Consider the following 24,289-nt stretch of genomic DNA (forward strand, 5'->3'; position numbering starts at 1 on the left):
AGCGGCACATCCGTTAAATCAGACACACACTGCTTCACACAGTGGCCCAGCTAGCACCCCAACCCCCTCCCCGGCCCCAAAAGAGAGAGAGCAGTTTTCGGCTAGTCTAGTCTTAGTCTTAGGGAAGATCGGGGCCCCAAAGGCTCAGCACTTGTCCCCTTCCTTCCTGCCACTCTACAGGAGTCACCAAGGACCATGGAAGAAGGTAGTGTCCAGGGCTTGGGCTTCTTCCCCAGGGCACTTCCCAGGCACAGGGAGAGATGTGATTGTCACCTCCACAGCCAGACTGAAGGCCAGGAGGAGCCTACAGCTAGTGGCTGTCAGTAGATAGAAGAGTCCTCTTCCGAAGTTAATTATCCTGAGGTCCCTACCAGCGCCCTGGCACTAACCCCTCTTGTGTCCTCACACATTTCTGATCTTCCCCCAAGAACAGGCTCAATGGAAAAGTGCAGTGGGAGGGACCCCAAAGAGCTAGCGCACACGGCTCTGGATCTAGCTACAAGCCAGGCCTGTTCATGCCCCCTAAGGATGGCCATCAGGGTGGCTGGGCCCAGATCAGAACCATACTGTCTTCAAGCACAAGGGGACAGTTCCTCTTCCCACAGGTCCTTAGGACAATTTCTAACCAGACCTGTTAGGTTACCCACAAGGGTTGGGGGAAAACTAACTCCCCCACCAAAAAAAAATAAAAAAAAAAAAAAACCTACTTAGGAAAATAAATATAAATAAATGGTGATCCTTTTCTAAAAGGTCACTTTTCCTCAAGGCTTCACAGTCCCTCAGCATGGCCTCCGCAGACTGCTTACAGCAGGTCCCCTATTCAACCAGCCCGTCCAGGAGCAGTCTGTCTGACCTCAGAAATGAGGAAAAGAAGCCTATAGGACCCCCTTTCCCGATTCTACAGTGATGGTGTAGGTGCTAACTCCCCTTCCAACCCTCCCTACTAATGTCGTCAATGGGTCTGGTAAACCTTTGGACCTCAGGGTCCCACAGCCTGAGCAGGGAGGCTGAGCTCAGCGTAGCTCTGCATGAGCTGGAGTTCTGAACCACCCCTTCAGAGAATCTATATATACACACACATTTGTCTACATACAAATGAAAATGTGACACACTCAAAAGGACCACATTCTTAAATAACTTAAGAGAAGCAGAGACAATTTTAAAAGCTATCGAAAATGACACAAAGACCACTAAAAGTATAGCAGCATCAATGAAGACGGCAAGTCAGACACACACCCTCATCTTCAGACTCCAACACTGCCCACATCACTCCAGTCCTGCCAAGCACCCAAGCACCAGAGTTAACCGGTAGATAAACAGAAGTAAACAGAACCTTAGTGATCTCATATGCATGTGGTACACCCGTGGGCACAGACACACACACACACACACACACACACAGCAAGCACACACTGAGGGCTTTCCTAGTCAAGGCTCACACTGTCTTCAGGAATATACCTGCTTTCTGGGCATTGTTAAGTGGCAATGGAAGAGTCGATAAATCAAATCATGGGTAGAATATTTTACTTTGAAATGGAGTGATGTTCGGTTAATAATTCGAGATCCACTAATCCTAAATGGGGTGACCCATTTAAAATGGCCTCTGTGTAAATTTACAGTTCATTACGTGGAGTCAGGCTTGGACAGGTGATTACGTAGCTAGAACGTAAGCAATGGACTGAGGAAGAATGGCTGGGGACACCCTGGCTCAGTCTAGTTCATGATACTGTCAAGTTTTCTTGTAATGTGAGGTCAGTTCAAATGACCAACTCTCTGATTCAGGAGGTTTTGCTTAGTAACCCCTCTTGGTTTACAGCAGAAAATGCAGTGCAAAATTCTGAATGAGGAATGCGCTATTTACAATTGATTTAAACACATGAAGCTGGTTTAACTGGCCCGTCTAAATGTGTTAATTAACATCAATGATGGTTTCTTATTTTTCACACTTTGTTACTCTGATCGTTAACAGTGATGGAAAAGCTAAATTAAGTTAATGGGGAACGGATTATAAATTCTTGAAGGACGTCTTGGTTTGTTTTCAGCTGGGAAGATGAAGAGGCAGTTTGCCTCTACTCATAAATTTTTGGTACCAAACTTCTTAAAAACCAGATGGCTAAAAAAAATTTCCGAAAAATGATTGAACATGCTGCTCAGACGAGCGCTAGCAGAGAGCACATGCACACCACACTGGTGCCTCAGCAAGGCCTGCAGACCTGCATTCCCTCACTTTCTAGTAAGTGTTTAGATCACAGCCGGCCACAGTGCCTGTCTCCTCATCAACAGCCTCAGGTCCTTAAACTCTGGGCAGAGATAGAAACCCACAGCCATGCCTGCCCTCCAGTCCACCGAGAGAGGGCATCCACAGGAAGGCCTCTGCCTGCTGCTGGGCCAGTGGGCTGCGCTCTGTAGGCAGTACAGTGAAGCGGTGCCAGCCAAGCCCTCCTACCCAAGGAACCCATGCAGTAGCACGCTCTAGAACTTGGCGCCACTAGCGAGACTTTACGCCGATGAGGACCACGATGAGGACTACGATGATGACAACCAGGATCAAGATCACAAGCATCTTCCGGTTCTTCTTTTGGTACTGCTCTGCCTACAAAAGAGGAGGGAAGGCATTATTTCCCCATAGACTTCACACCAGCCAGGGCCCTGCAGGGTGGCCCTCCCTCAGTGTGAACATTCAGATCTGCTGTGAGGACGGAAGCCAAGAAAACCAAGCTCAGCTCAGCCTGCTTATTCCTACTCTGGCTTCTCAGGAAGGTCCCCACTCCCAGGATGAAAGGGTGACCAGGAAGCATGAAATCAGTAGCCCCAAGAGGCCCTGTCTCCACTTCCTCTGAATTTGGAAAGAGAATACCTCATTGTCTGAGGAAGAAAAGGTGAATGTGCCCATTTCTGTTGGTTTAAGAGACACCGGAGGACCAATCCCATCCTTAACCAGCACGGAAGAGCTCCCAAAGCCCCATCTGCAACCTCCCCCTCTATGCAGTGCCCAAAGTCACTGCTCCCCCCCCCCGCCGGCATCCTTCTCCCCCCATCAATGTGTGGTCGTACAGAAACACCAGTGTCCTTCACGTGGCTGATGACTGACACAGATCCCCACAGAAGGAGAGCATGCTCAGAGACTGCTGAAACTGTAGCTTAGCATCCTTAGGGAATCTACCACTCACCCAGAGAAGTTCCTCCTCATCTAGAAACAGGACAGAAGACTACCTTGAGAACTGGCCAATGGGAGCAACTCCCAAGTCTCAGCTCCCTCCCTACAGTGTGGGCTGAGGAGAGGCCCATTCCTTAGAACAACCCCAAGAACCAAGGAGCCAATGCAGACCACACACTGGGAAAACAACAATACTCCAGACCAAAAGAAAAGTCATAGCTTCTGTCAGACCCAGTCTCCCATGGAGAAGATGCCCCTCCCCCTGGGTCTGCATCACAACACAAAGCCCAGGAAACTCCAGGGTTGACAGGTAACTTAGCAGCACCTCAAACCCACTATGGAGTGAGAAGCTCAGGAGCTCCCGCTTGTGAGACAAGGCTGGTGTCTCCATTACTCTAAACACCTACTAAGCAACACCTGTCCCTAGCCTGGGAGGAGCAGCACAGGGCTTCTGGTCAGACCCTGCAACCTGGAACCATGATGAGACAGGGTGCTTTCCACTTTCAGAAGAACATGACTTGGGGCAATGCTCATCACATGGCCAGAGGCACCAGTGGGTATCAGGGACAAGTGATCTGTTAGGAGAGCTGGCTGCATTCCCCTCACAGGAGGCAGGTGCCCAACCGCACACATGACCTTGGTGTTCATGAGTCCATTTCTCATAACTGACTGTAGGATTTTTAAAATGATTTTCACCCAATTCAGCAAACATGCAAAGCCCATGATAGAGCTCCCTTGACAGCCCACCCTATGTCTACATACTTCCTTGGAGGTGACACAGGAAGGGATAATTAGATTGCTTTCCTTGTTGAGAGTCTTTCACCAGTAAGTTGTCAGAGGTGAACCCCAACAACCTATAAGTTACCAGCAACAAGCAGATGGCTTCTCATCCCACACCAAGAGAGGCCAATCAACTGACTTCTCTAACAAAACTTGGGAAGATGGAGAGCAGGAAGGAAGACTCCAGGCCCACAGGAGGACCCCTGCTTGACTGGCCTCTTGATGAGGCCTGCCTGACAACCAAGCTGCAGCATGACAGCAGCTCCCATTTCTACCCCTTTGTGTGTTGGGCTGAGAATGTGTGACAGAAGAGATCCTCCTAGGAATCCCCAGGATTTGATAACAGTTCCTAAAGACCCAGCACAGGGAACTTTAGTACCTTGTGAAGCTGTTTCAAGCCATCTTCAGTCTTGACACAGGACTGTTCAACATTATAGTCAATTCTGTCAAGGACTGTACCCTGAGTAATAAGAGACAGTAGAGACGGTCAATTACGGCTAGGGAGACTAAACTTCAAGCCCTGAGACATGCATGTGTCACAGACCTCAGGACTCACTCCTGAGCACAGTCAGACCCCTGAGCAGTGCCAGGCACTCTGCAGAGAGTGCTGTGTCAGCTGCAGCAAGAACCACATGGATTTCTGGTTTTGATGTAGCTCCTATAGAAATGCCACCTTCAGATGTACTAGGGCTTAGAGACCTGTTTCATAGAAATGAGCTCTGGGAAGCAAAAGGGCCATGGGTTTCCACTCTTGCTGCTCAAATACTGGGGCCTGGCGGACGGAGACTACTAGCTAGGTTCTCCCCCATGGCTAGGCTGCTCCCATCACCATCGAAAATGACAGCTTGGATCCCAAGGACAGGCTATTAAACAGTCTCTTGGTTCTGAGAGGAAGCATGGAAAAAAGACGGCAATTCACAGGGAAACACAGCAGTTAACCAGCCAGCTCTGATAGGGCCTCAAATGCTCTACTCTGTAGTTGGTTTCAGGGGACCAGGACCCAAACAAATCCCTGCTGGCAAGATAATAAAATGCCCTAATCAGATTGTAACAATGAACAACGATTTAATTCTACTTAAAAGCTGGTGGTTCCAACAGCCATTACACAACAATCTGCACTGTCAGAGGGAATCTTGTACAATGGCAGAACTAGGCCAGGCTTGGTCAGAGTCCACCGACCCTCCAAAGGATGCATGCACATGAATATCTTTGGAGCAAAGCAGAAAAACATTAGAATTTCTATTCCTTTTTTCTTCTAGATTAAAAAAAATGGCATTTTCACAGGGAATGACAAAAGCCCACAGTCCCCCAAACACATGCAGTGTGAGGAACACATGTTTAAATGTTTTCCCAACTGGAGTGCAGGGTGAAAGGACTGCAGGGAAGGAAGGGCAAGACACACACAGGACACACCTGCTCCACAATCATGGCTCCCAAGTCCCTGAAGATCTCACTGAGGTCGGAAATGGACTGCACGATCTGACGGATCTCCCGCTCCCTCTCCTCCACCATCAGTGTGTTCTGCTCTACCAGGACCAGCTGCTCATCCGTGAAACCCTGTCCAAACGAGAGTCTCCCTGCTAGGAAAGCTGTGGCAAGCCAGCTCAGAAAACATTTATGGAAAATAAATTCTGAAAATGTTTTTATAAAGCATTTGGCAACAGGTAAGTTACTTCCTTGAGGACAAACAGCACAGTGTGTACTACAGTAGCTGAAGCAGAAGTGTAGAAAGGAGCCACATGTGTAGCCACATGGGGCCCGAGATGAGTTTGTGTGTCTCGGGTTCTGGGAAGCACACTCTAGGCCTCCCTGTGATAGCTGGGAGGAAGACACGTGTGGCTATTCTTGCTTGTGGAAGACACAAGACAGAAGCACTCCCTACCCCCAGACTGCACAGGAGCAAGGAACTTAGGAAAAGAAGGGGCAGATGCGGGTTTCATCACAGACCTGACCATACAGGGCAGCATCGTCTCCATCATCCATGAGTGGCACTGATGTGTCGAAGAAATGCTGTGATCGCTCCTCTCGGTTCTTCATGCCTACCAGACAGGAGCCCACTTTACTTGGATGCATATGACTACTGCTCCACCATTAAAGAGTAAAAGCCAGCAGCAAGGGGAGGCCCCCAAACAGGTCTGAAGAAGCCCACCTCCAGGGGGGCCTTGTGTTAAAGCACTGCAACAGCATGCAAGTGTTTGGGGTACTTGGGCAGCCACTCTCTAAATGCCCGACTCACTGGATGCCAAGACAGACAGTATACAACCATCTGAGACTCTCTAAGCAAAACAGAAATAGTTATTCTAACTGATCTTATAACACATTAACACAAAGCCAATATTCTCACCTGGAAGATCTTTAGTAAGCGCTCTGGTCAGATTCTGGGGGGGAGGGGGTCAAAATTAAAACAGATATGTAGGTTGTGGAGGGGCAGGGTCACTGGAGTAAGCGGGGTTTTACCCATTACAATGACAATACAGAAAAACCCAGCAACAGGGTGTTTACACCCTACTTTCAAGCTCCAAGGGCTATGTAGATGTCCCTGTGTAGAGGAACTGGCTCTTACACGTGTGTCCTCAGAACTCCAAAGCTCACCATCACATGGCAACAAGTGTTCTTCCCTAAATACGCTGTGGAGTTCCAAGTCTGCAGACAGCCAGGGCCAGCTGGCTGGGCACGAACTGTATATAGCACTGCACCAGGAGCCAGGCCTTTCCTCCTCAGCAAGGGTCTCCCAGGAAAGCAGCTTCCTCTGCTTGCAAAGCTGTCAGTGTACCTAACTAGCTGTTAACAATGACAGGCAAGAGCTGGATAGAGAAACAGCCCCAAAGGAGGACAGAAAACACAATGTTTCTTACTCAAGAGTCCCTCAACCAGGGCCGGCAGCACTCACGTTTCAGGTAGCCGGACTGTGCATGCCGGAAGCTGGTGGACAGCTCCTGCAGGGCCTGTGCCAGGGAGGCCACCACGTTCCGCAGTAGCCGCTCCTCCTGCTCAGAGCAAGCCCTTCTCGCCTGGCTGGGCAGGGCCTGCACAGCACGCTGGCACCTATGGAAGAGCTGAGAGAATAGCTCTGGTTTACATCAAGAAGCCTCTCCTAGCCAAGGCCTCTGCCAGGAGGCACTTTGCTCTACAGACTGATATGAAGGGTTGGGTAAGGCAGGTAGGGGTGTGTGTGTGTGTGTGTGTGTGTGTGTGTGTGTGTGTGTAGGGCTGGCTAGAGGTTTCATGAACACGCACTGTAGACTGTTTGTACGATGTCTATGGTGTGCCCCAATCTGCTCGCTCCATGCCCTGTCACTCACTGTATGCCTGACCATTCCTTGACTTCCTACAGGAGGAGCACAAGGCATGGACCGGTGTGGTTTCTATGCCAACTTTACAGATGGGAGAACAGAGTCAGAGACTGAGGGAGAAATCATCCTGGTGACTTGGCTTCAGAGCAGGCTGCAGACATTTGGATGTCTACTCTCAGAGTGAGATGGCGAATTAAACACAGAGTCACACCACCTGAAAGTTAAACAGTGTTTCCAATAAAATCCGCAGGATGTCTTCTTACAGAACTGTGCTTCAGCATAAAATTGCAAGTCCTGGTGTGAGACAGCAATTACACACTCTAACATCAAATGATCAAATGCATTACTATGCTGCATCGAGTTTTTACATTCTCAAACACAGTGGGATCTACCAAAACCAAAAAATAGTGCCCAGACCTCCAAGAAAACCACACACATGCTGGCAACTCATAGTTCCTATGAGGGCTTCCGGCAGGAATATAAAACCCTAGGACATCACCTGCTGGGTTTAGAATAGGGGTTCTGTGGCGCTGGAGGTGGCCATTCCAAGGCTGGCCTGTGCCCTCACCTGTGTGATCTCTTGGGTGGTTATCTCAATGGCATGCTCTTCCTCGCTGCTGTCATCCAGGGTGGGCCTGTTCAGATGCTTGTCATGAAGGCTGGCTAACTCCTTCATCTTCTGTTTTATGCGGCCAACATCATACTGTACCTAAACAAGCGAAGTCACAAGAATCCCGCTCATGCCTAGCAAATAGCCTGCATTCAAGATGATGAACTGCACCAGACTCTGAGTTCAGCTGAATTTGGCGGCTTACTGACACACAAATAAGTTTTTAAATTCAAGTTACAAAAGAAAAAAAAAGAAAGAAAGAAAAGAAAAAAGAAAAAAAAACTGGGGAGAAGCTCAGTGGTTAAGGGCACTTGCTGTTATGGTAGAAGACTGGGTTCAGTTCCCAGCACCGAAATGCTGGTTTACAGTTATCTGTGCAACTGCAGTGCCAGGGGCTCCAATGTCCTTCTATTATCTCCACAGGTGCACACCTGGTACAGATATACATGCAGGCAAAACACTATCACCCATAAAATAAAATAAGCCATATGGGGCGGTGTTGCATGCCTTTAATCCCAGTACTCAGGAGGGAGAAGCAAGTAAATCTCTGGGTTCAGGGCCAACATGGTCTACAGGGTAAGTTCTAGGACAGCCAGGGCTATACAGAGAAACCCTGCCTCTAAAAACCAAGGTTAGTAAATAAATAAATAAATAAATAAATAAATGGATAAATACATCTAAAACAAACTAGCAGACAATTTCCTTATTCCATGGTTTTTTATTTCTTTCTATAATTCAAGTAGCTGCTGCTAATGTTAAGCCCATACCATCTAGACAGACAGACACACACACTCTTACTCTATTGTGTGGTATATCAATGAATAAATTCAACATGTGAGCATGTCTGAGGACACAACTATAACTGGAGCCAAAATGACCTATACGGTGCACACCTGAAGCCACGTGACTACCCAGACTTAACAAACAAGCAAGCAAGCAAATAAAACACTCAGAGCTATTCTTTCACTTACTTCATCTACTCCATCCACCCATTTGGGAGGTGACCGCTTTGTCACACCAATCGCTGCTTCTGGATCTAGGCTGATGCCTGACACCAGTGCCATGCGGTCATCAGCCAGCTACAAAGAATGACGGACATTGAGAGACGGTCAGAGGTCAGTTAGGACATGGATCCCCCTACTGTCCCTGAGAGGGTGTGGAAAGGCTGGGGAAATGACGTGCCTGTGTTACAAGCTTGCCTCTGTCACACTAGGGTCTCAACTCCACTCCTATCTTTTCTTGCACCAGTTCTTAACTTCTTTGGACATTCTTGTGGACACGCCTTTGACTTGATTTGGCTACAGAAATGTAATGAAAGCATCAGAAACCCAGCTCCATAAGGAAAGAGCTCTTGGAACAAGCTCTAAAGCCAGGGCAGCAGGAGCGAGCGGGAGAGTGCTGGGTGAGACAGCAACGGGTCTGCTGCTGAAATCAGGCAGGCCTGTGACCTCAGTCACAAGAGCACAAGCCACACGCTAACATGTGTCCAAGAGCTGCTCAAAGGGTTGACTAGACTATGTGCTGACCACAGCCATCCTCCAGTCTCAGCAGCACCGTCGGCACACCAGCCGTTGCTTTGCTTTAGCTGCCAGTCCACTGGCAGTGCTTACCTTACTTTGAAATGACAGATAGGCTTTGTTTTTTAAATTTGAAATTCCAGCAAGTGGGAGGGAAATCACAGGCTGGCCTGGTTAGTTATTTATTTTGCCTGGGGCAATGAATGGATCTGAAAGGATCTAGAGGTCCTGCAAAGCACAGAATTTTTAAATACTAATTCAAAAGACCCAAATGATAACCAAAGGACAGTGGCCAAGAGGCGCTGTCCGGGACAACACTCTGCGAGCTTTCTGGGCACACTGCGGCGCACTGGGTGAGCAACACCCACCACCTTCCTTCCTCGCAACCACGTGTGTTTGTTTTTCAAGCATATTTGCTTACCTAACAATTCCTAAAAATGAAGGGAAAACTAATACACACACAGAGAGAGACCCTTAAAATCTCTCCAAGGAATAAGCCTATGATCCCCAAGTACCAGCTCACACTGACTCCAACTGTCATCTTCAGCACTGCACACACTTCCAGTAGCCTGGCCTCCACCTGCCCCAGCATCCAACAAGGGACATGACGACAGAAATGGACCCACGGCCTGGGGGTTTTGACCACTGTCCACGTCACCACAGCAGGCCCAAGTTCCATGTGTGCCTGAGCTAATGGTGTGCCCTTCAAACATGTGCTGCTGACCGCAGGCCCTGGTGGTGGTCCTCAGCCACCTTAAGCCTTCACTAATAGAAGTCTTTGTATTTATTATTTTAATCCTCACAAAAACTAGGTGAGCCGAGGACCATTATTTCAATCATAAAACACAGAAGTGAAACTCAGAAGTTAAGCAGCCTGCCTTAAGGCACCATGCTACTGTGGCAAACTAAAACCTGGCCAGCTGGTTCCAGAATCCCCACCCGGCCCCACAAGCTCACTCTTAGCAACCCATGCAGTACAACTGCAGTTGACTAAGCAAACCAGCCAGGACAAAGGGCTGCTACACTTAAGACAGCAAAGGAGGGCCAGGGCTTGGGCTCTTCTTGTGGCATCTACACAGGGACCAGAGGGGCTCCAGCACTCAAGTACCAGTCGGACCAGGCAAGTCTTGCTAACCACCGTGGAAACATTTCCACTCCACAGCCACCAAGAACATCCTTGATTGGCCTGGTGTGTGTGTGTGTGTGTGTGTGTGTGTGTGTGTGTGTGTGTAGCAGATCCTGACAGCTTCATTCCACAAGGGGTGGACCCTGAGCTCAATTCCAGAACACCACACAAAGCACAACTTCAAATTGCCACAGCACCTACTACTGAGCCATAGAGTTCATGTCCAGTCTGCATTGTTCCCGTGTGTGTCATAACACAGACAGTATCAACTTGTGAACAAAACAGGCTACGCTGTTTTCACTGTTTACAAATGCATGTTAAATTGGAAGATGCAGAGAGACGGCATCTTTAAATTCACCCGGACTCTCACTAGCATCATTTGAAATAAGGCACAGACCACATATGCACATCCAGCTGAGGCAGACCGCACTGCTTTAAGCAGCTCTTTCATCAAGTGTCCCCATCCAATGTACATCAAGACTGAAGTCAGAACACTCTCTTGTGGGTCCTAGGGAAGCTGACAACTGGGAGACCTCAGAAGGGATGGGCGCCAGTCTGCACAGCAGCTATACCAGGATTCGGGCTTGCATGTGGCCAATTATCTGTCCCTGATAGTCTGTGGCCATAGCTCATCGTGGCAGAAACCTTGTCCTACAGAGAAGAAACATTCCATGTCTCCTATCGGTACAGGTCTGTAATGCATATCAGTGTGTACTGCTGAAAAAGAACATGTGTTCTGTGAAGGAAAACAATCGAAGATAACGTCAACCATGTGAAATGGGAACAAACAGGAACATGAAAATGTATCTTACGGGCAAAATAAATAAGCTCCAATTCAGCTTCCCAGACACCCCTCCCCTTACCAACGTGCTGGGTGCTGTGCTGACACACGGTGGTCTCAAGGCTGCTGTCCTTCCCGCAGACCTCAATAGCCATGCCTCTCCACATCTATCCTGGCCAATTTCACCTCTCTCTACTCCCAAAACCCAACATGAGCAGGGCTTTTATTAAATAAACTTGTATTTCTGAAGTTAAAAAAAATAAAAATCTTTCTTTTTTTTTTGAGACAGGATTTCTCTGTAGCTTTGGAGCCCTTTCTATATATTTTTAAATAGGTTAAAAAAACAAACCTTTATAAGCTACACATTCGAGGACTAAGAATTTAAGAGTTCTGTCTTTGACTGGGGTTGTCCTCCAGGAACCACAGAGGACCTGGTCCCACCTCAGCGCCCGGCGCCTGCACCGGGCAGTGCTTGCGGCCGTCCACCGCCGGCCTCCACTGCAGACAAGTTCCTGACCTAGGCAAGAGACGCATGTGCACCCTGTCCTAGAAATCCTGCTGCTCCAAGTCACAGCCTTCCACGCTTACAACACCCTGTCACATGTGTATACTAGCACAGTGAGATCAAGGAACAGTACAGCAGAACAAGTGCAATTAGAACAAGCACAGCTCCCCCAGCAGCCGACTTCATGAGCATTCAACATTCAAGAGTCCAGAGGGACGCTACAAACCGCAGCCTGGCAACTCTTGCAATGGATCTGTGTATCTTGAAGGTCAAGCACAAGCACAGACAACATGGTCTAAGAAATCGCCAGGCTCGAAGAGGAGTAAACAAGCAAGTAGACAGAAGAATCTTGAAGTCACAACCAAATTATCTTATTCTGAGATTAAAAAATAATGCTTTCTTCTCATTATGAAATTACTGAAAACACTTTCTGAGCAGCCAGAACAGAGAACACAAACCTTGGGAATCTCATGCACTGTCTTGACAGTCTTGCTAACTCACTGACTCTCCTTCCTGGGAATCTCATGCATTGTCTTGATAGTCTTGCTAACTCACTGATATTACTCAGCATACACAAGCTAAGATACAAAGAGAAGCAGCAGCTCCTGCCTACCACCACAGCACCAAGCATGCTTGCAGACTTGACTTCTGCAACCCAAGAGCAATCCTTGCCTACCTTCAGTGGATGTTGAAACCCTTCCTGCTAAAAATCACAAGGGCTAGCTAGTAGGCCTAGGTAGTTTGGGATCCTGACATTCATACCTTATAATTTTTAATAGCTCCTATTTTCTGGAAGATTATCTATCCAAGGCAGAAAATGCAAAGACCTGGCACAGAAGACAGAGGAGGGAATGGATGGAGACTGTACTGGACAACACTGTGGATAGAGAATGGCCTCCTTCTTGGCCAAAACTCTACTGCTTATTTCCTGAGCAGAAAGGAAGCAGTGTCTCCAGGGTCCTTAGTCTAAGGAGGAGAGTGGTTAACATGTATGTTTGCAGGGATACCTGTAGAGAGGACAGGGGCTCTCAGATCCATGGCTTCATGCCAGGACACCCAAGTGGCAGATGTTTACCACTCCCAGAAGACACTACCTTAAAGCCTGCTCTCCCTCAGTAAAGTGAGCCTCTGGACACCTTCCCCAGCTCCATCTCTAGCTCCTCGCTCAGCACCTGGCACTTCACAGTAATGAACACACAATTATAATTAGCTGAATGAGTCAACAGTAAATGGGTGGAATGAATGGATGAGGTAAATAAAGTATGTTGTGCATAATTCTGGAAGCTACACTTCATGAAAAACATAATGGTGCTGGGGAAGGGAGGGAAGTGAAGCGTGCAGAGCCAAGAGTACAAGTACAAGGCCACTCAGTGCACCGCACTTCCGCCAGGGTCCTGCACACAGATGCTAAGCACAAGAAATACAAATAGGGATCAGATGTGGTGACACACAGCTGTGACCCCAGTACCTGGAAACCAGCTTAGGCTACATGCTGGTCAAAACCCCCAAAGAAACACATGAGGGTCTGCAAGCTCCTCACACACGTGGCTAATCTCTAGAAGCTGCCCTACTGGAGGGGCTAGAGCAACCTTCTCATGAAGGCTGGCCTGAGGTGTTAGAGCCTCTTACCAGCCCTCCCACAACCATACCCTTCCTCAGCTGCAACCCGCTCAGCAAGGAGGTACATCTTGCTAATGGAGTCCCATTGACCTTTTCCTAACATACAAATATGGATTATTCTTCTTAAGAAAAAAAAAGAAAGAAACAGGAGTCTATCACCATTGTACCCTGTGTCCTTGCTAGCTGACCAAAGGTCAGGAAGCTTATTCCCCTAGTCCTCACAGGTGGGATCCTCATGAAGGCATGAGGACTAATGAGTTCCACCTTTGCTTAGCTGGCTCCCAAGGAAGGATGCTTAAGTGGTGCAGTATGTTGGCATCGCCGACCATGAGTTTAGGCTCTTCCCATATAAGGCTAGAGCATAACCCAGATGCTGGCACCTGCAGGTTTATAAAAGTGATCCTGACTCCTGAGTTGCCTTTCTGTAGAAACTTACATATTCAAACAAGTCAACCTGCCTTCAGAAAAGCCCTCACAGCTCCTTCATCACTGAGACAGAAAGGGCCATTAATGTGGTCAGCAGGAGTGTCCATCCCGTCTCCTGGCCCTGTTAGTTAGCAGGGCTACTGAAACCAAATGATATGGATGCATACTCTCCTGGCTTTCCAGGAGAGATGCTAACAAGAAACGGAGAGGTCAAGCAAGTGCTGTCAGGAAGGGCAGATGTGGTCCCTGCAGCAGCAGCTGAAACACACAGCACTCCTTACTTCATCAGGAGCATGAGAGACCAGCCAGATGGCAGCAGCACTCACGGCTCCCTCCCCACCTACTTGAAGCTTCTGTCAGATGGCCTGCCCCCTTTGCTCCACCTCAACCACTGTCTCCCCTGTATCTTAGAAATCAGAAGCCCAGGTCATCACCTATAAGCAGGAAGCTTGTTTCCCAGTCAAGCAACTCTCCCCTGTGGCTGCTTCCAAACTGAGAACTTTCCCCAACAGTAGACATGGTTCCTAAGCATCCTTCTCAGTCACCACTTCACAGGGTGTGAACACAGGTGAAGTATGAAATCAATACATTCCATACAGTAATTCAAATCAACTCTACATGTATGCCATGGCTAGTGTCATGTATGTGACCAAAAACTGCAGGAAAACAGTATTTTATAAACTAAAATCACCCAACATCCAAAAACACCCAAAGCACAGTACCTCATCCAGCTCCTGTAGTTGTGGTGTTGCCGTCGGGCCGTCCGGGCAGGAAAAGCAGAAAGGCATGGGCAGACAGACACACAAGGCCGTCAGATGAGAAGACAGTACCAACCCAACCAAGTGACTACACAACCCAACACTTCAAAGGCTGCCCTGGAGTCTTCCCGCTTAGGAACAGCTACACCAACCTGTGTTTTTAGTTACTGCAGTTCTTTTGGTAAAGGAGGTAGTAATCTATAAATAGTTGTGAAAATTAAAACACATTGTAAACAAGCAAAACACACTTGCTTTGTTTTACTAAAATACAGTGGTGATCTTTTTTCAAAAAGATCAATTATCACTTGCAATATCACCTCTAAATTTCCTTAGAAAGATAAAATAAATGCTAAAATATAATGTTACCGTGTCATATAAATGCATAGTTTAACATGACAATCAGCTCAGCAAATGCAATGTAATTAAAATATAAACAACCCACAAAATTGTTTACCAATGGCTGCATTCAAATCACAGTGCAGCCAATCTACCCATGGACTGTACAAATCAAACCCCATGGCCACGGCTTTATCCCCAGTGATGGAGACACAAACGGACAGAGAAAGAAACACTCCTGCATGTGCTGTGATTGGGCACAGCTATGTGGATGGCTACAGGGCACTGTAAACTAAGGAGACAAAGCAGACAGGAAAAAGACCCAGCTTCACCAGTGTGGGGAGGAGGCAATGGGCTCTCAAGGGTTAAATTTCAGTTGAAAATTAAAGCTTCTTGTTTAGACCAATATGAAACGCTATCTTCTAAGAGACAGTTACTAATGACAGGTAATCTAAACAACAAGGTTCTTTTTCCCTACAGTATTGATCATGGAAATAATTAGTGGTGAATTTCAATAATCAACTGTGTTGATTTTTTATGCTTAGTAGTAAAATAATAACAAATTTTCTTATTTAAAATTAGTAGTACAAATAAAGCTTGATTATTGATACCAAAATACTATCACATAATGCTAGCAAAAAAACAAAAAACCAAAAACAAAAAATAATCAAAACAACAACAACAACAAAATCCACACACGAAGTAATCATGCAATCCCTCTGCACAGAAATCCGTGAGAGCATCTTGGAGCTGAGAGCCTCTGCACTCTTGCACTTTGCTGGTGCAAAGATGTATTACACACACAGGTTGCTATGGTAGAGGCTCAAGGAGAACATGCCATGGAAATACCTCATCTCATTTTGCTTTAAAAAGAAAAAAATGTATTTTTTAAAAAAGCAAAGCAGATCCATAAAAACAGCACGGATATCTTTTATCAATATCCCATATGCATGACATCTTCTGCAGTGGGGCTTGAGCCTAGACCCCTTTGAGTCCTCCCAGGCCTTCATAGAGGAAGCGGCACCATGAGCCACAGTCTAAGCCACCTTGCACCGGAGCCCGTGCCGCTGGGTTATTAGCTGGCCACACACAACCTCTTCTATTCACTCCTACAATTACTAGGCGCTAAGAGGTGAAATTACAATCATGAGATTCTAGGATTAAAGGCAACACTTAAAAACACTCAGAACTATGCTTTAAAATATCCCAGCCACAGCGTTTGCTGCAGACGAGGATGGGGACAGCTCAGGTGCACCAACCCTTCCCCACCCCACCATCCAGCCTCGCTGTTGCTATTAATCGTTCCTGGAATGTTTGCACATCAGGACTGAACTCAGAACACCACCTTTTCAAAGACCACCCTCATTCTACTTTTTAAAAAACAGACGGTTTTCAAAACTCCTGTCACAAAATTGCCAGGAAATTTAGTCATTTAGACCTGAGTTAAAACATAAGAATCCCGATCAGGAAAGACCATAATAAAGTCTATCACCACCTTCTAAAACCTTTGCATCATCTAAACCAAGGCTTGTGACCTGCCCACGGCAAGCAATCAAGCAAACATTGAAAACTTCCAAGTAGCATTTGGAATTTATAGTCTAAAGAACTTTCTACAGAGAACTGAGAAGTGGAAGCCCATCCGTGTTTGTTCAGGGGTCTGGACAAGCTGAGCCAAGTGAGCTGCAAGCACAGGTCTGTGCTATATTCGTGTTTACTTTCTTCCTGTTGCTGCAAAAATAAAAGTTTGCTTCACTTTCATCCAGAAAGCACCCTCGTTCGCAAGTCAGTCTCCCAGCTCAAATGGAACCTTCACATGCAGAAAAGCAAATATATCTAAAGAGAAATATACAATGATTTCATACTTGGAGCCTACAGACAAAGACATGATTTTCCAGCAGACTGAGGCCCTACGATGAGCAAGCTAAAACTGACCGTGGAGGGCTGCAAAAAGAAGTAAAAAACCAGGCTAGCAAGAGAAAAAAAAACATGTAATTAAACAAGTAAGTCCTTCCACACCCACTGGGGAAGCAGCCAGGGCCACTGTGGCCCACAATCCCACATTCGCGAGATGGGTGACGGGGTCAGTTCCTAACTCCTCTACCCATCATCTGAACCATGAGCACCAACTTCATCCAGGACAGCACAGGTCACACATGGAAAAGGCTCAGCCTTGCCAGACACACAGTAAGCACACATAAATCTTCACTAATATCACAGTCAAGAGTGAGTAAGGACCTCAGGTTCCTAAAACCACAGTTAATCCTTAGGTTCTCTCCCCCCACAAAGCACACATTTTATTAAAAAATAATGGGCTAGTTTCAAACTAATCTAGGAGCAATTAACGTTGGCTTCCATTTATAGATCGTGCATGCTTTTACAGCAGAGTATAGATCAGGTGGTCAACACTAGCCAAGCAATCCCACCCTGGTTCAGATTCATCTCAAGAGCCGAGAAAACAAGAGCAACACGGCACCTTAACCAATTCAGCTTCCCCCTTTCAGTCATTCCCAGATTTTATTTTTTTAATTATTTAACTTTATAAATCCTCACAGGTTCCTGAAGCCAGCTGCTCGCAATTGCCTGTACAAGGCACTGACTTCAACCCTGGGCTTGGCAGAGAAGATGTCAAAAAGTTACTTTTGTACAGTATTGGGCTACTCTGTTTTTCCTCCGTAGCCTTGAGCTGACAGCCAGCACTGTTGTAGACTATAGATTTCTCCTTTTCAATTTAAAGGTAAGGTTGTGTGCTTTGGTCAGGAGAAACAAATATTAAAACAGAACGGCAGAAACACTGCTGAATTGATGGGGCCACCGGAGATCACCTCACTCAAAATCCTCAATTTAGCAAGGAGACTAAAGATGTCCAAAAAGATTACATCCACAGCAGAGCAGGGCTCAGACTGAATTCCCAGACTTCCATCCATCACTCTGCCTTTATCATACGCTGCCGAGGGGCACTGTGACGGATGTTCCAGACCTAAGGCAGGACCCAGCTCCTGAAAAGTACCAACAAGTGCCTTTGGCTTGGACACAAAAAACAAACCCCATTCTGTTTTTAACAAAATTAACCTTACTAATATGAACATAAAAATATAAATGAGTAGAATTTCGTATAGTTGTTGTGCTGAGCTTTAAAAAGAATACAGAAAAATCAGTCCTCATTCACAGCGAAGAAACTTAAACTATGCGTCTGACCCGGGACAGCTGAGTCTAAAAAAAAAAAAAAAAAAAAAAAAAAAAAAAACCCTCCAGGGAATACGGCAATGGTGGGGTCCACATACAGGAAGAATCAGTGTCCTAAGCCACAAACGGGACAGACCCTAGAGTGGGAGACAAATTGCTGGCATTGATAAAGGAAAAGACAATTCAGAAGTAAAAGATGACAGCTGCCAGAATGCCGTATCCATCACAGAAACAAGAAAACATGAGGGTTCCACAAAAAGGGATATTGTGCTTCAAAGGCCTTTACCTCCAGTCTGGTCCTTGGGGGGTTTGTTGGGTTATTTTGCTGCTTGCAAGTCCTCCTTAAACCCCTCCTTACTCGGCACACATTTTCCCGTACCTAGCCGTCAATCTCTATGCATACACAGCCTCCTGCTGCAACCATCACCAACAAATCTGTCGTTTTCTCTTCAAACCACTATTTAAAAGTATGGGCTTACTGTTTTTAAATGTTAAGGCTTCCACCGTGGTTTATTTTGAGGTATATAAGATATGCATATCCACATACTACTTTGTAATCCATTTCTGTAGTTTTGTCCTCAATAAGGATGTGAAAGCTCAATATTAATTTTTTAAATAAGTAAATAAATAAAATCTTTCATTTTAGATATTTAATTTTAATTACATATGAGACAACAAACACTAAAATCAATGTCTACAGTTTTCCCTTCTAATTAGAAACTTAAAATTCCAGGTAATGATTTTTTAAAATCAAATTCTCAGGTTTGGCTACTTCCCTTTTAATTATATAAGTTTAAATATGCATTTACAAATTGTCTCTTTTGTCTCATTTGATTAAGACAAATACATACTTTCAAAGTTCTTATTTATAATTTCTCCAAGCTGGAAACTATATTGAGAAAAATGCAAAGCAGTAAAATGTCCTGGCATGCCTCAGCGTCACTAGATTCAACAATTAAAAATGTTTAAAATGTCTTGGCATGCATCAGCATCACTGGATTCAACAATTAAAAATGTTTTGCTCTTCTGCTTCTTCTGTTTTTGAGAACAGAATATATAAAATAAGTTCCATTTCAATATTAAATATTTTCATATATATCTAATAAAATTAGCAAATTTAATTATAATTATTTGGATAATTTAATATCATCTAATATCTTGTCCATATTCAATGCTGACTGATAAAGTTTTGATTTACCAAATAGTTTTGAAATTGCAAGTGAAAATGTGGTTTTCAAATTTTTCTGAGCCAAAAGCACTGTATGAACGATGCAGGAGTTTCTAAAATTTGTCTTAAGCATATCTTTTTCTTCAATAATGCTTTCTTGATTTCCAGAAGTTATAAAAAATTACAATTTCTACTGTTAATATCTTGACATTCTTGATTATTTTATGTGCAGCAATAATCTGTGAAAAAAATTTATAAACAAACTGAAAATATAACATTTCATTCTAAACACAGATATTTATAGCATGCATTTGCTTTCTTAATGAACACAATTAAAATAAAGAGCTGTGAATATGTGGTTTTGTCTTTTAAATTCTAACTTAGGCAAACTATTTTTGTTGGACTGCAAAAATCTGTTTTGTTTTGTTTCGGTTTTTTTTTTTTTTTTTTTTTTTTTTTTTGAGCAGTCCGAACTGATCGCGCAGGTATTTCCACGGGCTTGACTCCTGGTAGCCATCTCAGGAAAATGCCAGAAGCACCAGCTAATAAAAGCATTCAGTATTTTCAATAGCATGACATATGAAAATATTTTTAACATTCTTAACTTCAACATGAATTTTAGTTGCATTCATAAATCATTTTCAAAATGCTGTCCGAATTTGCTAAATGGATCTGTATAATTCTTGACATCATCTGCTTTTCCAAACCATATACTACAGCTAAGCATTTTAAATTATTTTACTCCCCAAATATTTAGATAGGCAAACAGATACATATTCAAATAGTCTCGCTTAGAAAAACATTTAAAAAGCAGCTGGACTCAGCAACGTAGTTTAAAAAGCTGCCTGTCGGAGGCATCGTGTTTTTAAACTCTTTGAATTCATGGTTAATTTTTTTTATCATGCTACCCAAAGGTTCAGGATGCTTTGAACATACAGAATTAAATTTAAAAAATCAAACAATATCTTCTTCAACATAGGATGCTTTGAACGTACAGAATTAAATTTAAAAAAACCAAACAATATCTTCTTCATCAATTAAAATTGAGACCCTATAAGCATTAGTATGGGTTTAGCTCTGGGTTGTTTTTTTCCTCCCCCTTCCCCATGAGGTAGCATAAAATTAAGTCATGAAGAACAGACGACTCTTATTTACCATAACTGAGAAGACCCACCAGTGGTATTCATCCCGGCTCCACTCACTATTTCTCAGTTTAATTTGTGAAGATTCTTTTTCAAAAGCTGTGTTAGAATGAACATGCTAAGATTTTTTCCTACTTATTTCTATATAATATTATTTCTTTCAGCTTATAAATGTAAAAACCCTTCAAATATAAATGCAAACAAAAGCCCCCATACACTCGGAGCTAGCTGTCTATGCCTTGTGACCAAAGTTTACATCTGAAACCTTAATCCTTAAAACTGCTCACACAGCTTCAAATCCCTTTTCTGTGAATAATATGGCCAAACATAATTTCTACGGTGACTTAAAAAAAGGGACAACTGTCTTGGCAACACACTGACAATCATGACACAGAGCTTAATTTTTCATTAGCACTTCGATAAATGATAAAAGAAAAGATAAAAAGGCGATGCAGCATCTAAAAGGTAGGAAAGGTACGAAGGTGCAGGGTTTCCCAAACTGTATTTCAAATACAGTCTCCTAAGGTCTTGGGGAGACTGTTCATGCCCCTATGTTCTAAGGCTGCTTCCATTCAAACCTTCCCTTTTCAATTAAAGGTATTACAAAGCCAACAGTATCCGTCAGGTTGAACCATTCAGACCTGCCCCTATCTGAGAGGGCAGTAGACCGAGGCTCGGGAGGTCAAACCTTCCATCAAAAACAAACCAAACACAGCAATCTTTCTGGAACATTGCTTTGAAAAAGAACAACAACAACAACAAAAACCCCACTACTGCTAGACCAAGTGAAGTTCCGGTCAATAAAATCAAAAGCTAGGTACCTTTTTGGGGGGTTAATTTTCACATCCACATCATGTTTTTTTTTTGTTTTTTTTTTTTTTTGTTTTTTTAAAAAAAAAGTTCGAATGGAGGGGAAAGCTTAATTTCCTGTGTGGGAAATGGAAAACGAAGCGCATAGCACCCTGCAGTCTCACCAACATGAGCCCCAGGAAAAACAGCAAAGCAATTACTCTTGGGTGCACGGGCTACACCGAGGAATGGGGCCATTTGAAGAAAAATGGTGGGAAAAGAAAATGAGCACACACACAAACACACGCACACCCCTTCCCACCCCCCCCACACACCCCACACAAAACTCCTTCCTGGGTGGGGGTGGGGGAGAGTTCTCTCTGCAAGGATTTGAGTCAGCTAACCAACCACCTGACCCAAAGAACCAAAGTGAAGCCATTGCAAGAGGGCGGGGAAGGGGAGCACTCCAAACAAAACAAAACAAAAAGAAGGTTGGAGAAAGGCCTAGATTCCAAGTCCTCGTGGCTAAAACAGATGTAAATTGAAGCTGCCTGTCGTGCTGGGACAACGAGGTAGCTGTGGGAGGCAGACTAGGAGGACCACGGAAGAGAGAAGGGTAAGGCAGAGAGGGCTTGATACTGTAGTGCCCATTGGGGGTTGTAGGTGCCCCATGACCCCTGGCCAAGGAACCCCTTCCACTTAATTATCCTAATCACCGTCGTCTTGTTCTTTTTCTTTCTTTTTTCTTTTTTTCTTTTTAGACAGAGAGACAGACAGAGACAGACAGACAGGCAGAGCCGCAGTGCACACACTGTGTGTCTGGAGAGGCCGCCAGGAGACTCACCGCAGCAATGCTACGTGAATGCAGAGGGCTGGAGGTGGTGTGACTACTCACTTGCTCGGCTAACAGCTGCCGGTTTTGGATGGAATTATTCCGCAACAACAAGAAAGCGTCGGTTAAACGCCTGGTGGCCATATCTCACCCTTTGTGAACCCCCTTTCAGGGTCCCCCACCCCCTTAGAATCTTGATTTTTTTTTTTTCACTTTCTTTCTTAGTCTGGTCTAGCTGGTCCACCCTTGCACAGAATCCTCTCTTTTCAAGGCCTTAGGCTAAAAAAAAAAAAAAAACAACAACAAAAACAAAAAAACAAAAAAAAAAAAACGGCGCAATTTTGCGCTCCGCCAAAGCGCAAAGACCCCTCCCCAAATAATCACCTAGGCTTTCCAATTGTCTGGCTCCCCCTACCAAAGGCTTGGCTCAGATCTCTAAGCACTAGAATCCCCCCAATCCTAGCGTCGAAATCTAACGTCCTGCAGACCCCTCCCCAATCCAGGCGTGGATCTACAAGCGTCTAACCCTCCAATCAGGAGAAGGAATGGGAAAGACCCCTACCCACTCATTTCCTAGGACCGCCCCCAAAAGGTTTTGGCCTCCTAACCCTAACTTAGCGTTGGGGTGTTTGGCATGTGGCTCTAACACGGAGATTTGGGTAACTCTCCTCACAAAAGGCCTGCTCCAAACACAAAAAGGGCCTGAGCCCAGAACAAGGGAGTGTCTGCAGCTCCCTCCTCTTCGACTGAGCCTTCTAGGGCTCAGAGTGACCTGACCCCTTTCTTTCTCGGGTGGCCTGGTCCTCCACTGCCAGCAGGCTGCAGGCCTCCACTAGGACCTCACGGTCTGCACCCCCCGGCCTCTCACTCCTTCGCCGGCACCCTCCATCCCGGGATAAGGCTGCAGCCCTGCCCCCAACGCCGTTTCCGTGCAGTGGTCCCGGCTCTGACGGTCCCCCAGCCTCTTCCTGTCCGTCTCTCGCGGGTGCCCCCCTGCGCTATTCATGGGCTTTGTTTGCAACGTTCCGGAGAGGGAACTCCCTTGTTGCCCTGCCCCAGGGGTGGGAGCGCTCCGCCCTCTCTGGGGTAGTTCCCGGGGTGCCCTGTTTCCCTTTCCTTAAGTGTGTTCAGGCTTTGGGCTGGGCGTCCTGGCCCAAAAAAACTAGCTTCAAAAACTTGGCTCTGGAACCGAAAACCACCGCTGGGGTCCAGGCAGTTGTGAACTTATACTAGAACTGCCAAAGTGAGAGAACGTGGCTCTCGTGGAGCCTAGTCCTGAGCGGGGGCGGAGGAAAAAAGTGGGAGACGACTGCCTCTGCAGGCCGGGCACGCTCCACTGCAGGCGGCTGGCGCTGCTGAGATGGTTTTGCCCTTTTTTTTTTTTTTAAGCTGAAAAAAATAAAAAATAAAAATCTGAAAAACAACCAGGCGATAAAAAGGAACTGGGGGAAAAAAAAAAAAAAAAAAAAAGCTCGAGCTCCAGGCTTTGCAGGCTTTGCTGCGGGCAGTCAGGGGGTCGTTGGATCCCCACTACAGTGTTGTGCTTGTCAGGTGGGAAAGTTCTCTGCTAACTTGGAGACCCCCTCAGTCCCACTCCCCTCAAAAGAACTTGGTGTTGTGGCTATGCCTGCCTTCCACCGAGCTGGGCCTTTGGGTGGCTTCCCAGTCTCCAGAACCATGCATCCGATTCACTGCTACTGTGGCTTGGCTTGGGGGCACTCGCCGAGCCCCCTCATCCCCCCATTCAGGGCTGCAATTGCCAGCTTCCCTAGAGCACAGCGGCCCTCAAGGCCGAGGCCACGGCAAGCCCAAGTGACAGACCCATCTCTGCAGCGCGGATGCTTGGAATGCATCGCCCACAGTCTTGACCACAGCTTTGGGGTTTACTCTGGGGACACTTTGGCCACACTCAGGGTCGCCTACGTCTCTCCGAGGCCGACCAAGCAGGCGCTCCAGCGAGGCCAAGCGTCGGAGCCCTGCAGGGTCAGACGCGGGTGCCCGGGTGCCTTTCCTCTTAAAGGGGGCGTGTTTGTACTTTCGTGTGCAACTAAGCATTCCCGTGAAAAGTATCTTTGAGGTACATAGCACAATGAAAGCATGGAAGAAGAATCGGGGCGCCGGCGAGCAGCGGTACGCGCTGCTGGCAAGAATAGTGAGGACTGGCTCCAGCTGCAGAGCTTGGTGTGGACCCCGGCGCCCACTCCCGTAGCAACGGACCGACGATCAGCTGCGGGCTGTTCTGGGGATGACAAGCAACTCAGACCCC

At 46.0% G+C, this 24,289-nt stretch overlaps 1 protein-coding gene across 6 annotated transcripts; it reads right to left on the reverse strand.

Moving 5' to 3' along the window:
• Window positions 1-1,138: 1,138 nt before the first annotated feature.
• On the reverse strand, window positions 1,139-22,315 carry Stx16 (syntaxin 16). Of its 6 annotated transcripts, none has more exons than XM_038329761.1 (9): window positions 22,036-22,315; window positions 14,538-14,549; window positions 8,812-8,919; window positions 7,799-7,939; window positions 6,828-6,993; window positions 5,885-5,976; window positions 5,351-5,494; window positions 4,317-4,397; window positions 1,139-2,593 (listed from the first exon to the last, which is right to left on the reverse strand). In XM_038329761.1, the coding sequence occupies exons 1-9, from the start codon at window positions 22,165-22,167 to the stop codon at window positions 2,489-2,491; spliced, it is 981 nt and encodes a 326-aa protein (XP_038185689.1). In that variant the 5' UTR covers window positions 22,168-22,315; the 3' UTR covers window positions 1,139-2,488. The 6 variants fall into 6 exon arrangements, with proteins under 6 accessions (XP_038185689.1, XP_038185692.1, XP_038185690.1 ...); XM_038329764.1 differs by having other exon boundaries at window positions 22,087-22,314; XM_038329762.1 differs by lacking the exon at window positions 14,538-14,549.
• Window positions 22,316-24,289: the final 1,974 nt, after the last annotated feature.

The sequence above is a fragment of the Arvicola amphibius genome, chromosome 5 (assembly GCF_903992535.2).
Source record: "Arvicola amphibius chromosome 5, mArvAmp1.2, whole genome shotgun sequence".
Taxonomy (NCBI): domain Eukaryota; kingdom Metazoa; phylum Chordata; class Mammalia; order Rodentia; family Cricetidae; genus Arvicola; species Arvicola amphibius.

Coding starts and splice junctions, on each gene's coding strand:
- Stx16 (XM_038329761.1), bottom strand. CDS start 22,167: ATGGCCACCAGGCGTTTAACCGACGCTTTCTTGTTGTTGCGGAATAAT. Junction 7,940..8,811: donor GGGTGGATGGAGTAGATGAA/GTAAGTGAAAGA, acceptor TCGCTTGTTTAG/GTACAGTATGATGTTGGCCG. Junction 6,994..7,798: donor CCACCCAAGAGATCACACAG/GTGAGGGCACAG, acceptor CTATTCTCTCAG/CTCTTCCATAGGTGCCAGCG.